The sequence below is a fragment of the Aplidium turbinatum genome, chromosome 18 (assembly GCF_918807975.1).
Source record: "Aplidium turbinatum chromosome 18, kaAplTurb1.1, whole genome shotgun sequence".
Lineage (NCBI taxonomy): Eukaryota > Metazoa > Chordata > Ascidiacea > Aplousobranchia > Polyclinidae > Aplidium > Aplidium turbinatum.
In genome coordinates this window covers 12,138,244-12,152,973 of record NC_137489.1, presented here as the reverse complement: position 1 = coordinate 12,152,973, position 14,730 = coordinate 12,138,244, and the positions used below count along the sequence as shown (strand labels likewise).

General features: G+C 38.2%; 1 protein-coding gene across 1 annotated transcript; it reads right to left on the bottom strand.

The window, feature by feature from the left end:
* Positions 1-388: 388 nt before the first annotated feature.
* Positions 389-9,286, bottom strand: LOC145787694 (syntaxin-8-like). The gene is made up of 8 exons (XM_082599494.1): positions 9,213-9,286; positions 6,720-6,819; positions 5,878-5,972; positions 5,093-5,218; positions 2,918-3,045; positions 2,552-2,644; positions 2,287-2,394; positions 389-1,805 (listed from the first exon to the last, which is right to left on the bottom strand). The coding sequence occupies exons 1-8, from the start codon at positions 9,224-9,226 to the stop codon at positions 1,747-1,749; spliced, it is 723 nt and encodes a 240-aa protein (XP_082455620.1). The 5' UTR covers positions 9,227-9,286; the 3' UTR covers positions 389-1,746.
* Positions 9,287-14,730: the final 5,444 nt, after the last annotated feature.

Sequence of the window (14,730 nt, the reverse complement as noted above, 5' to 3'; positions counted from 1 at the left end):
GAAGTCAGTGCCCAGATCAGTTTTAAACTTAAATTTGGCAGATTCTTTGAACTACCGTACACTTTTTTAGATTTAAAAGACATTTTGTTTGCGAAATTTCATTTCTCTGCCAAACTAAGGTTTAAAACCGCTCACGCACTTCGGCACTTGTAGCCAGCTGGAAGTGTTGCAAATCACTCTTTTCACAAACTACCGGCAAATTGAGAACTGCGTAGGCTGATGCTGAACTTCGAAAGCTTAAGATTAAACCTTTGTCGCTAGATCTTGTTATTTCGGAGTAAATATGAGCGCACCGCTTAACGCAACGTCTTGCTGGTGGCAAGTTTCTCCACCGACATGGGCTCACCTTCGATAAGACCATTAGGATAAGTCAGTCAAAGAAGCAACATGTAATCGTTCATTTTATTAAACCAGCTCAAAAAAGATTGTCAGTAGTTGCATGATACGCACTCTGCCAAGCGTGGTTTTTGTTGATTCAAAGGCTCTGCTATTATAGTACGACGCGTAGGCTAAAATCCGTCATATTGTGATGCAATCTCAGTGCAAGCTACACCACATATGGGCTTCTCTCTGTATAATGAAAAGGTGAAGAAAAGTAACAAATGGGAAGTTATTGCATACAGCACAAAATGTCATATCAGAAAAGTGTAATTAATATTATCGTATACACTTTAACTCGATGTAACAGCAAGTTAATATCATTGACTTAGCCAGACAAACAACTTTATGATGTGGGCAAATCTTTTGAACAACATTAATTTTGGAAGTCGATTTCACTCTGGCTCACACGTGGCTCCGCCCTGGTTAACTCAGATGTCCGATAACCTACTTGCTTTATAACAATACAAAAATAACGATAAGAAAAGCAACTTTTCAAACTAAATTGTTGTTTTTACACGATTAGAAAAAAAAAGGAACAATATTTTGCCACATAGCAATGCATAGAATTCGGTAGTGCAATTGAAAGCACGAATTAAGTTATTGCAACACAATAATAAATAATGCAATAAATAACGTAAGCAAAATGAAAAGAAAATGATTTTTCATTAATAAGGTGCAAAAGCTCTTTTGGAAGACATAGGCTATTTATACAAGCATAATTCATCAAGAAGCTTACTAGTTCATGAAATTTCATAACATAAGATACCAGTAAGTTTTTACGCTAAAGCACGCAAACATGGGTATTGAGTAAGTTACATGTTTGCAAAGGAGAAACCAAAACATGGTTGGCAGATTATGACAAACAAGTTGAATCATTTCTCCAGTCACGGCTCGCTTTTGGTGACAAATTCTCAAATAGCAATATCAAAAAATTGCATAACTAAACTGAAAACAGAAGGAACCAGTGGCGAACGAAAACAGCATCGCTTGCGTGATGGCTTAGCCTGATCAAAGAAAACGACGCTTTCCCAATTGTGTAAATCTTTCACAATTTTCTTATTGTCCATAAAGTTAGGTCTTTTCAATGAATAAACTAACTTCAGACAAATACCGCACCTGGTCCAGGTTGACTGCCATAAAACGTGGTTGAATAAGAGCCAGTCGGTCACTGATCCATTTTTGAAGCAAAACATGAAAAAACTGTTGAAATTACATCAACTTGCTCATATTTTACGGTTTACTTCTTATCACCTACAACTTGCAAAATTGATGACACCGTCCTATAGTTAAAACCGTGGTCTTTACGTTGTACGTAAAGTGCTTAGCAATTGTACGGAAGCAGTTGCGTGGAGTCGAAAGCCTTCGTCAGGTAATGGCCACGATGACAATTGCGACGGCGAGAGCAGATACGATCAGCCACATAACTGTAAAACAAGGTTTTAGTCGTGAGAGGAAAGTCAAATCGAAGATTTCAATCAACGGAATCTACAGCGTTAACAGTAGTCAGGTGGCCTGCTGGAAAAAATTTTTTCTTAGTAAACGTCCTTTTGACTGGACCAGTGAGCATAACGAATGGGACCTTGGATGAAAAAAAGAAAAAAATCCGTCATATTGTGATGCAAATTACTCCACATATGGATTTCTCTTTGAATAATGAAGGGGCGAAGAAAAGTAACAAATGGTGTCTTGTGGTATTTGAAGTGGCGAGTTATTGCATACAGCACTGTTTAACATTAAGCTGTGAAAGCAGTCGAAAATTAGTCGAAAGTTTGCAAAAATGATGTTTTGAAAAAAAAGATTGTGAGCACAAAATAATCACGACCACTGCTTTAAATCGAAGTGAAAAATACTAACTCCAGCCGCTCTGCTAACAATTCGGTTTGTTTTCTGTCTTGGGCTACTTACCGCAAGTGGAAGTGGAGTTCGTTTTTTGTACGTCGACAATTTGGGTGATCCGACCTTGCATTTGCTCGTTTGTATCTTCAAGCTGAGTATGGATGTCATCAATTATATCTGTCACAACAACAAAGTTAGAAAATATTTATTCCTTGGGTTTACATCAACAAACAAACACTGTAGCCTGCAGTTGTAGGTCTGCGTATTAAAAATCACAACACGAATTTTCAGAAAGATTGGCGTATGAACTTAACACCAATCTTCATATTCTTACTTTTCTGAAGATCGGCTTCGTTTCCAACTCTTATTCCAATCTTCTTCTGTCGATCAATGGTTTCCGAAAGCTTGTTTAGTCCCTCGTTTTGGTCTGAGAAAACAAAATATTATGAAGTCTCCTTTTTGTGATCAACAAACTTCCAATACAGTGGATAGAAGCATAGCAAAATCTGAAGTTATCACACCTTGTGTAAAGTTAGCCATTGAAGAGATACAATTTTAGTAGAGAAGTACTGTGTTAAACTATAAGCACTAAGCAGATAAACCAAGAAGCGACACGGCATTTTTGCATGTCATGTTAAACGCAGTGTCGTTGCTTGGTGTCACCTGCTCATTGAAAAGGTCAATCTGGAAAAGACAGAACCTTTTATGACGTCATCACATTTTGATCGGAACTCCTCCGCATCGAGAGCGGCGATCCTCTCCTCGGATTCAAGCCACTGGTTGCTCGTAGAGGTCTCGCCGTGATGTTGTATGGACAGCAAGTCGCCTCTAAAGTGTTATATAAGCCGTCATCGAAAGAAGAAATAATGCATAGTTCTTTCTTTTTCGTGTGAGACAGGATTGTTTAGATTTCAGGGCTGGAAAGTGATGGAAAACCATTTCAGTGTAGCTTCGTCCAGTGCAGCTACGTCATGCATTCCAATTGTTTCCATGTAAATGGAATATTCAAGAACGACATGGTCAGCAGTTTGTTCCTTCGCAACGTATTCGAAGGCCGATGAGGGAGGCAAATCCTACTAGTGCGGAAGTTCTTAACCGGGGGTGCTCGCACCCCATAAGGGTGCAAGAGCTGTTCCTAGGGGGTGAGGGAAAGCTGAATTATTGGGATTAATTATAAAGAAATAACTTAGAAATCAGGATTTGCCCGCCTGCTTCATCATCATCATCATAATCCATCGTCGGTTTGTTCCGCACTAGTGGGGGTGGCCGATTGTTTCCGCGCAGCAATTGTTTTAATCCCTTTTCTCCATTTCACCCTGTCCCTTGCATCTTCCTCCTTCAGTCCGACTTTTTTAAACTCATCCTTCACTTGTTGTTTCCACGTTCTTCTTGGACGACCGCGTTTCCTCTTCCCATCCACCTTTAGATCTAGTGCCTTTCTAAGAAAACTTCCTTCCTCCCTCCTTATCACATGTCCATACCATCTTACTCCATTTGCCCTTGCCAGTTGGTCTATGGTCTCTCTCATCTCTAGCATATCCAACAATTCTTCAGTCCTTTTTTCCCATCTCGTTTTCACCCCACACATTGCTCTCACCATTGACCTTTCCGTTCTTCTCAGGATTGCCAGTTCACTCTCTCTCAATACCCATTGAGATATAAGATGATGCATAAAGATGATGCAACTGAAACAATATATAATGCAGTATTTTGAAGTAATGCAAAAATGGTCATAAATCAAGTCTGGTCTTAAACTTTTGGCCACAACTATATGTACCTTGTGACGTCACAGCGAACAGCATCACAGCTTGATGCGCGCGAGTCCTCGCAAACGGGTATCAAACAAAAGCGGCCTTAGCGAGACGAAGGCAACAAAATTTGGATTTTTTTTTGCTAAAACACATGTTGTACACAATGACATCAAGCTGAAACAAAAAACTCGCAAAAAGTTAATTTAGGTTTCCCCGCCCTTTAATATCAATGTGAATAACCCTCGAGAACACCCTAAGGAAGGTTAGCTATAAAATACGTTTAAGATCTGCGGTTGACAAATCTCGTCTTGATCGACTTTTCAGGACCAGTGGCATGGGGAAATGCCACCAAACAAAATAGAAGATTGTTGATCACCCACCTCGCAATACTGTCTGTTGAGTTTCTGTGTTGTTAGGCGTTATTGCTGTGAAATTTTGTTGAATCACTTGATTAACAGATTAGGTGACGGAGTTCTTCCCTTTCGGCAAGGTTGTTGACCTTTGAACTCTGCCTACTTATGAAAATAGCCTCTTTGAAGTGTAACTGTACGGCGTCGTTTTCTTTGGCAATGATAGTAAATGCAAAGTCGGCGAGGCACTGTTGTTGATGATCAAAGGCTGAACTTTTATTTGAGCTGAGGTGTTCTTTCAGGCGGGAGTGGAGTGGGCGAATCGTGCTGCCTATGTAGCTTTCCATGCATTTCTTCTATATGATCTTGTAAACACAGTTCTTGGTGGTATACATGTCGTCGTTCCGTAGTGGGCAGTTTTGTAGCCGGCAAGGTTGGGATTTTTGTGGTTTTTCAATCGCGTTTCGAAAGGTTCGTGAGCGTCGAAAGAGGCGGACTGGCAAATCCAGATCTCTGAAAACTTTCTTTACTTTACGGTCCGCGTCTTGGCCCATAACAGGAAATTCAACATGTATTGGGTTACTGCACTCGTGCAAACTGGAATCGGCCCACTCTTGTCCGAATTCTATTGAGCTTGCTAATCAAAACAAAAAATCAACCAAAATTGTAATTTTAATTAAGAATTACAAACCAAATGATGAGAAAACCTATTGCTAGTATCAATCAACAAAAACAGACAGTCATCTTCAAAATATTCTTGCAAGATTTTCTTACCTTTTGGAAACGTTTATTTCCGAATTAGAAAGCAGCCTGCCAGAATCTGTAGCTTCGCTCAGTATTCTCACTTTAGTAGCAAGTGTGTCTAATAAATTTTGTCGTCTTTGCACTTCTCCATAGGTGCTGATAAAAAGATAAAAGTTAATTTCTCACATTTTATGAAACCCTTAATTGTAGCGTCCAATTTGAAACACCAACCACAAGGACATTAATATTGTGAATGTGAACAAGTCTTTGTTTGATGATGGTCTTTCGACCAAACAAAGATTTTTGCCCCTTTTTCAGTATTGCTTAGGACACGGATTAAAATTATGCGTTTTTCAACAACATCTTAAAATCAAAAGAGTGAAAAACCTGATTGCGGGACATGACAGTGAGCAGCAAACAAAGTGATCTGAAGCCTTCATCTGTTGTTAATTTAAATGCCACAGAAGTTCATGCATGAAGCAAGCTGCTACCATCGCAGGCCTGTGCTCTGTTTCACTTATGAAACGTTTAAATGAAAGTGATAAATGAAGAGGGGCCTGAACATCAACACTCAAGAAGACATGAGTTCAACACCCACCTTTATGTGGCTGAACCATTTAACCACACGCTAGTTTAAAGATAAAACAAATGATTGTAATGTAAATAAAAATAAAAGGAATGCCAATGGCTGGCAGGCAAGGTAAGAAATCAATGAAACGTTTCCATACAATTATAACGTTTGATTTAGATATCTTCAGTTCTAGTACTTTGATTTAGAGACACAAAACTGAAAATAGAAATATAAGTTTTCTTACGCTGCATTGGTCTTAGCTGAACTGTGCAGACCACGCTTTAATTTCTCAACCATTCTCTTCAGATTAAGAAGATCCTTTTTGATAAGAATGTTGATCTGTGCAGATATGAAAGTTAAAGCAACAGCACTAAGCAGAAGATAAAATCTTAACTTGAGTTGAGGACCCGTTCTCAAAATGAATCAAGTGACTGAATATGACTTGATGATATCAAATGCAGATACATGATGGAGATTGTAACAAAGATACATTGCATCAACATCATCAATTCATCATTGGTTGATGATGATGATACAATGTTACACACCAGTCCGGTGTTGAAACAAAGTCTTCTATTTTAAGCAAACTCAAAAAATCATGTGAAGCCTAAAATAAGTAGGAGTGCGTACTTTGTGAGTGAACAAAATGAGTAATTATAAACTGGCCTTCGTAAAACATATAAAATGCAGCACCACATTTTTTAAAACTGTAACTCGATATTGACCAAAAATCTGAAAATCTGGCCTAACAAATTGCGGTAGTAATGACAGAAAACAATAATAACTACATAATATTAAACAACTAGGGTATTGCAATTACACACACAATCTTTAACGGTACTGTACAGGTTGATCTGCTAATCAAGATGTTCCTTTGCTCTCATAACCAAGTGATTTATGTGCCGTGGTTTGTCTTCTTATATATAGAACATACACTATTACACTAACCTCAACCATGCTATTTTACAAACAAATAACTTTTAAAGATCTATAACAATTATAAATGATGGTGCCACTGGTGTCATGTTATCAATACAAAACACATTGTTTCATTGCAACTTGCACCAACATTTCAGCCAAACTTACTGAGGTAACATTAGCACCTAATCTGGCATCAGTATTACGTTCATTGATGAGTTCAACAACGTCTTGAGATAACTGGGTGCAGCTAGAATAATCAGCAAGCCTGAAATTAAACAATGCTTTAAAAATCTGAACAACATAGCCAATTTATCTAAAAGTAAACAAATGATTGATCATTGTTATAAACATTAATGATGGAAGTGGCAATGTTTGAAGTAGGTTACCGTAATTTTTTATATCCATGGTGCTCTTATAGGCAGTTTTGTTAATAAAAAAGATTTTTTGCACTTCCCGTCACCACATAGTGGCTTGAACATGGTCTATTTAAACTTAAAGCAATCTTCTATCTTCTTTTGAAATGTTGCATAGTCCTACAGTACAACAAATCAAGAGTAGCCTACACTAAGCTAAGCTTACTGCTTTTAATTATAGACTTCAAAGAGAAACACTGCAAGTTTATCATGAAAAAAAGGCAGACACTATAGCTATCATAGCTTCTCAGGCAATGGCTACGTTATGTCATGAGCTTAAGCATATATTTTTTGTGAAAATGTAAGTTTGCACATGCACGATATACCGTTCAAACACATGAACTTGGCACCAATAAAATATAGGCAAAGTTAAGAAATTGAAGTTACATACAGATGAAGTAGACTGTACTTTCTTTAATATTCAGTATTGTCAATTGGTATAGCCACCAAATCTACTTGTTAAGAAAGTAGGTAGTGAAAAATCAGTTATTCCCTATAACTACACTGTTAATATTATAACTAAATAAACTAGCTTAAATAATAAAACGAAATCTGACAGTAAAATTCACCTAGAAATATTCTCACAATTGAAGAAGTTTAACAATCACCCACAATAGAAAACAAACTACATTCAGGTTGAAAAACATACCCATGAAATGAGCTCATTTAAAGTTGAATCACGTTTGCTAAGAAAAAAACTTGATTGAACCAGAAATATGGAACTCCACTCCCACACTTTGTGCCATTGCACCATGTGAGATGATGCAGAAACCCATAAATTGCAAAGCTAATAAAGCTAGCATATTCTTTAATGTTGAAGTCAGCAAATGAAAAAAGTAGCCATCATGCTCCAGTGACTTTAAAGGCTGTGGCTACAAATATGGTAACTATCTGGATGACAACTAACTTGTCTCTTGAGAAAACCAAGCTAAAAAATGGAGCAGATTCCCAACTCTTTTCGACAAAATTTGAAAATGTTTGTGGAAACTCTGATCAGTGACTTAGGCGATGCTTTATACTAGTTGTCTTGATCTTTTAAAGGAACAAATACGAGATACGAATTAGCTTGTACCTTAATTATAATCCAGTGTAAAACTAACTTTTAATTATTTTGAGGTTGTCATTGAGATTGTATGCATGGCTATGTACAACTGCACATGTGTAATAAGAGCGTTGTAGATGTAAAAATGCTTGCATGGAACATCTACAGTGTATATACAATACCATAGATACTGTACAACGGATGCAACCTAGTTCGTACCGTCAGTTCGTACCTTGAAAAGATCGAGAGAAAAAATTAAAAAAAGCCGAAGTCCGCTGATCGCAGTTTCCGCAAACATTTTTCTGCAGTTTCCGCTAACCCTAACCATAGAGTAATCTATGCTCTAACCCTAACCCTCGCTGATCGCAGTTTCTGCAAATTTTTTCCGCAGTTTCCGTTACCCCTTACCCTAATTCTAACTATAGAGTAATCTACCGGTATGCTCTAACCCTCGCTGATCGCAGTTTTCGCAAACATTTTTCCGCAGTTTCCGCTAACTTTTACCCTAACCATAGAGTAACCTATGCTCTAACCCTCGCTGATCGCAGTTTTCGCAAACATTTTTCCGCAGTTTCCGCTTACCCTAACTCTAACCATAGAGTAATCTATGCTCTAACCCTCGCTGATCGCAGCTTCCGCAAACATTTTTCCGCAGTTTCCGCTTAACCTAACTCTAACCATAGAGTAATCTATGCTCTAACCATGCTCTAACCCTCGCTGATCGCAGTTTCCACAAACATTTTTCCGCAGTTTTGCAATTTCCGCTAACCCTCGAGTTTGTTTCAAATTGTTTGGGGAAACTCCGATCAGCGACTTCGGCGTTGTGCTATTAAACTGCGATCAGCGACTTCGGCTTTTTTTAATTTTTTCTCTCGATCTTTTCAGGGTACGAACTGACTGTACGAATGGTTCAAGGTACGAACTAGGTTGCACCCCTGTACAACCATATCTTTAAATGAACTAATGGTAAACTACACCTATTGCTTATTAATTAAATAATTGCACATATTTTTTAAAATAAAATTGACTTGATTGTAACTTATTGATAAGAAAAAGCAATGCAAGACAGTGCATGGTACATTGCGATTATGCTAGCTCAAATTTTATGACTGTTTTAGTGTTTTAGATAAACTCTTTTACTCCAACCAATGCCCACCACATTCAGTTTTGACAAGCCTACACTTATCATGTAACCACACTTACCATGAATCAGGCATGCTGATAGAGCTCTTGTCGAGTTAACCCAGACCCTGTTCTTATGTTTAGGCTTCACTTCACCATAAATTATAGTATATGTTTTACAGTGAGTCTTGAAAAGTCCTGTGGAGAGTCAAAAACTAAAATTAACCTAGACAAACAAAGGAAAAATGAGAAAATTTATAGTGATTGAACTAAGAGAACAATTTTAAGACTTAGAGAGAACATGGGACATGATTAAGTTAAATAAGCTACAACATTGTCTGTTTGCATCACTTGCTGTTTCTTGTTTCGAACCAAAACATAAACTTTCTTTCATGCAAACAAAGCTTCACAAACACAATTATACATTGTCATAGGCGTCGAAATAGGGTGGGCGACGCCCACCCTGCCGTGAAACGAGGGTGGGCAAAATATGTTTCGCCCACCCTGTTTTCATGACACTTATGAAGTGTTTGTTAGAATTATTTCCGTTTTTCTTAAACGCTGGATTATCCAACCAACAGCAGCGCAACTTCTTGTTTTACGCTATGTGTCTCGCTAAGTATCCGACAGAACAAAGCAACAACGCTGCGTGGAAAAAAGGGGGTACTCACTACACTGTTGTTGTTACGGCAACTGCCACAGCTGGCAATTCCTAGTGAGAGAAAGCCACGTTTGATCTTTTTCCGAATGGTCTCACTTTCGTTACGTCACAATCAAACTTGAGTTCCCGGTCAGCGTAAGGGAATGTGAATATGACATCATAATGAACATGACAATAAAATAACCGATACAAACTAAAGACGTACTGAAACAATTGCTTTTACAAATCAAAATGCGGCAAATCCGAAGGCGCCACTTTAAAGATAACAGGTCACGAGTCATGCGCTTTTTAGGTCCCAAAGGAAAACATAAGAGAAGTTTGTTTAGTTTAGCAGCGCTCACAAGATCGCAAGGTGCAAGAAAGAAAACATCCAACCTATTAAAGCTTAGCCTAATTGCTGCAGCGACGCTAAACGCAGTCTTTGTGAGAAAGACTAACCAGTAAACCACACTCTTCGAAATTACCGTCGGCAATTGCCGAGGTGATTGTAAGGAATACAAGATTACAAGAAAAAATTAATTTTCTTAGACTACACCAGACTAGGATGTTGATTCAATCTTGCTATTGCTGGATGTTTTATTTGGGTTACTTCCTACTTCGCCAGCGCTTAGACAGGTGCCCACTGCCCAGCTGAGAGAATCTTTTATAGAAATATCACTTTATTTGCATTGATTTCTACGTCAAATTAATGTAAGCATCTACTCCTTGTTGCGCCTCGCTTTCTGTTACCTCGTCCAGCTGATACAGCTCTGATGATACCGATTCTGCCTAGTTTATCACACAGACTTTGTTGCTCGCAGTAAATCGAGGCAATCTTCTCGCAGGGAGCTCTTGATATGTTACCTGTACCTGGTTGAGCAATTAACGTTATTTTATGATAATTCAACGGTACTAGATGTCGAATTAATGTAAAACAAGCGTAAATTTCTTATTGGGCATTGTTGTTACGCAATATAACCCGCCGAGAAAATTAAATCGATTTGTGTTGACTCGAACGTTGAATCAACCCAAAACTAACTACTTTCCTCCTACCCGTGAGTTTTTTAACGTGAATTACCGTAACAGCGTGCGTATCGCGTTGCTCGCTTTATCACTACTTTTGGTATTATTACATCACAACAAATCAAACAATGCGTTCGTGATAGACTACTCTAGTATATTTTTCGCTTCTCGTTTTAGTATAATCTTTTCCTAGTAAGTGTTCACAGCAATTGCCGAGGCAACTTCAACTTTTGCCGTTTGGCCTAAGCAACGTTTTTGCCGAAGTAAAAATATGCTAATTTCGAAGACTGAACCATTGCGAATTTGCAAACATATACAAAACACATTCAATGAAATCTGTTTGAAAACTCTCGCCCACCCAGAATTCCTCTTTTCTAAGAAAAAATCGACGCCTATGTACATTGTACTTACACATGTCAACATCATCCTACTCATTGCTTAGTTATTCCTCAATGCTCAAACAAGATTGCCAGATCCAATATCGACCCAACACACGGTACCGTAGTGAGTGAACAAAACATCGTAAAACTTTCGTTGGTACATTATGCAAAGATTGGTCATGTTTTGGCATGCAACATTTTTGCTGTAATCTCAGTTATCTTGCTACAGTATGTGTCTCTTAACAACCAACACCAGCTTACGAAGAAAACCAGATAGGCAATAAGCAAATGATGCGGTTGACAAAATCAGTCCAAAATGGAATTTAGTTTGTTATGGTGCTATTTTATTCGCATTATTTATAATTATACCATAGCCTACCCTCATAGGCGCCGACTCCAGGGGGGCGGCGCCCCCCCGTGAATTTAGCTCGGGGTGGCTGCCCCCCCGCAAATTATTTAAAAAAAATCCTAAATCAAATGTTTCTAAGTTCAGATTTGCGTTAGTTTGACCTTCATTGCGGATCGATCTCAATTAAAAGATCTACTTGTTGCAACAAGAGCGCTGCTCCAAAGATAACAAAAGAAACAGAAGTACGGTAGCTGATAAACGCCAGCATGGTGCCGTTGAAGCATAGTAACAATGATTGAAAAACATTTTTCTTGATTTCTTCTCCTTTGTTTTTTCTTGGGAGTGTCAATAGCGAGGTGCAGTTTGCTGTTTGCTCAGTTTAGTATCTACGCGTATTAAGAGCTAAAGTTCAAAGTGACCAGCATATAATTCGAAGTAGCCTACATGCCTCGAAATTCGTTTTTGTTGACGGCGGACAAACATGTCCGGTCTGAGCAGCTATCTCGGCGGACAAATTAAGTCTCACGGCTGACACACCAGTTTTAGCCGTCGATCGTCATGCTTAATCACTTTATCTTGATAATAATTCTTCGCCATTTCAGAACTATAACTACGGTTTTAGAAGGCTTTTTAAAAATTCTGTAGTCACTCTGAAATGCTTTCATCAGACCAATGACTTGCGCTTGAAGAGTCAAAGCGCCGTGTAGCTGGTCAATACGTCACATAACTGATTAACTTCCACCGAACGAGGTCGTGTGGCTTATTGCGTCACAATGCTCTAGGCAGGAGTTGGAAAATTTCTACACTAACGCTACTATTTTCTGCTGTGCAAAGTTTCATAGGCTTTTTTCTTTAAGTTTATTTTTGCGTGTCATGTGAGCGAAAGTGGATTTTCCTTGGGTCTTTCCTTTGTTACTGTAGTACCAAAACTTAACAAATTTTGTTGCATCTTGCTGTAATAGCCTACTCGTATAATCTAATTTAGTAACCAACCTTGCCGTATCATTATTACTCGGAGATCAAAGCCAGACATTGTGACGTAAAACTTGAACTAAATTGCACGTGATTAGTGTACTGTAGAAGTACCTGTACTCCTATCGATTCTTAGCGAAGAATTCATATTTGTTACGCTGATTCAATGTCATGAATCGTTGAAGCAATGTAAAAATCGAAAGTTTTACTCCTTGAATGGAAGCTAAGGGATACAGTATTCACATTTTCTAGATGCGCGCTAGAATGCGCGCGAAATTATATTCTCGCAACAATTGTTCGTGCTATGCAATGACGATTTGTATCGCTATTTCTTGTGTTATTTCTCGTCGGACAAAAATGACCGATCTAGATGGTACTTCCCGCGGACATCACATGTCCGATGTCCGCCGTGAATTTTGAGGCCTGAGCCTACATTATAAAGCTTGGCGATATACAATCGCATATAGACGCAAACAAACATCAATGCTGACAAACAAACATCAGCATTTTGAATGTAAGCAATCAGTCAGCTAGAAAGTTTGCCCCCCCGGCGATTTTCCAAACCCGGCGCCTATGCCTACCCTACTATTCTCGCCACCGACGAAATTCTTTTTATACAGTAAAAAATTTTTTACCGAAATAAACTTTGTGCTCTAGCAGTGATTCTCAGCGTGGTCCAGGTGGACCACCAGGAATTTTTGTTGGTCCACAGAGAGTTCTATAAATCTTTTATAAAACTTTCTTCAAAATTGTATCATTTACTACAGTAAATTATGTAAGGACTGCATACAGGTGAAAGAAATTATGTAGCATACATGCATGATTGTATGTCAGCGTGACATGATAATCATGTTTACTTCGTGATTTTTGATCGATTTTTCTGGAAGTGCTAGATTAGCATAAGCTTAGGAGTTTTCGAACTTATTTTACCAGTTGACCAGTAGGCTGTTGAACTGTTTAAGGCATAAGTAAAGTGCTGGCAGGCCTAATCAATAAATCATATATTGCTGTATATAATTGTTGTGGTATTGTCGGTGCACAAAGATTGCGTTTCTTCATGGTACAAAGTTTCTATAGGAAGAGTAGAGCTATTCGCTGTTTAACAGAATTTTAATTAAATTATTTTATGAATGTCACAAGTTACAATTTTTCAAACGCTAAATTAAGTACTGTATTCTGCAGTGCTTTCAAATTAACAAAATGTCAGAAGCTCATGTTGCTAAGAAGGCAAAACTGACAACTGAGTCATTACCAGACATTACCATTTTATTGAAACAATATGTGCAATTGTGCATGATGTTTTGTTAGAATTAAATTTAAAATTATGTGTATTCAAGTAGTTAAGCTGAAGTGTGCAAATTAAGAGGGTTTGCTTAATTAGTTTATTAAGTATTATTTTATTGAGGACTAACATTGAACACGCCCTTGAGTTTTCTGTCCTACGTGCAATACAGTTTCGACTAGTGGCGTTCATAAGGCGTCAACATAGCAAACTGGTCCATCGAATATTTTTTTCTAAAAATATGGTCCATGGGCCAAAAAAGGTTGAGAATCATAAAGATGCAGCAAACCCAAAATTTTTATCCGCACACCGCACCGCAACTGACTCATCTATCCACACACCGCAACTTACCAGGAACTTTGACACTGCACCGCACACCGCAATTACAAAATTTTTAAAAAATATTTAACGCGTTATTTTTTAGAAAGTCAATTGTGGCAAAAAGCACCCATGGCATATAACTGGTATAGGCTAACCTACCAGTACAGTTGTGCACTAATTGACTAGGCTAACCAGATCATATTTGCTTATCGGCAATGCATCTAAGTTCTAAGACATCATGCGTTTTCAAATAGAATGTTCCTGGATCCAGTATCAGGACTTTTGAACACTTTTTGTAAGCAATAATGCAATTTTAATGTCAGTGGCTATATGAACTACGGTACACACACAAGAGTAAAACTTATAGCCTGAACTCACTGGGCTAACTGTTACCGTATATATAGTAACTAATGCGGTAGTTGCGCTAGGCCTACAGCCTGGTAACTGGGAGCTGATCTTATCAGCTAAGCTATTTACCAAAAACGTTCGTGCAGCTTCACTCACAAGCCAGCCCCAAAATCCTGTCAACTGCAAGCCGAAGCCATTTGCATAGCTTTCCAGCAGGGTTGTCAGATTAGTTGTACTGTAGCCTTCCCTTCCAGGTCTAAAATTTCATTTTAAGTCTAAAACAA

Excerpts from the sequence above, each read along its gene's own strand:
- LOC145787694 (XM_082599494.1), bottom strand. Across the intron at positions 2,645-2,917 it reads ATGTGATGACGTCATAAAAG|ACCAAAACGAGGGACTAAAC; the intron begins GTTCTGTCTTTT and ends TTGTTTTCTCAG. Across the intron at positions 2,395-2,551 it reads CGAAGCCGATCTTCAGAAAA|ATATAATTGATGACATCCAT; the intron begins GTAAGAATATGA and ends TTGTTGTGACAG.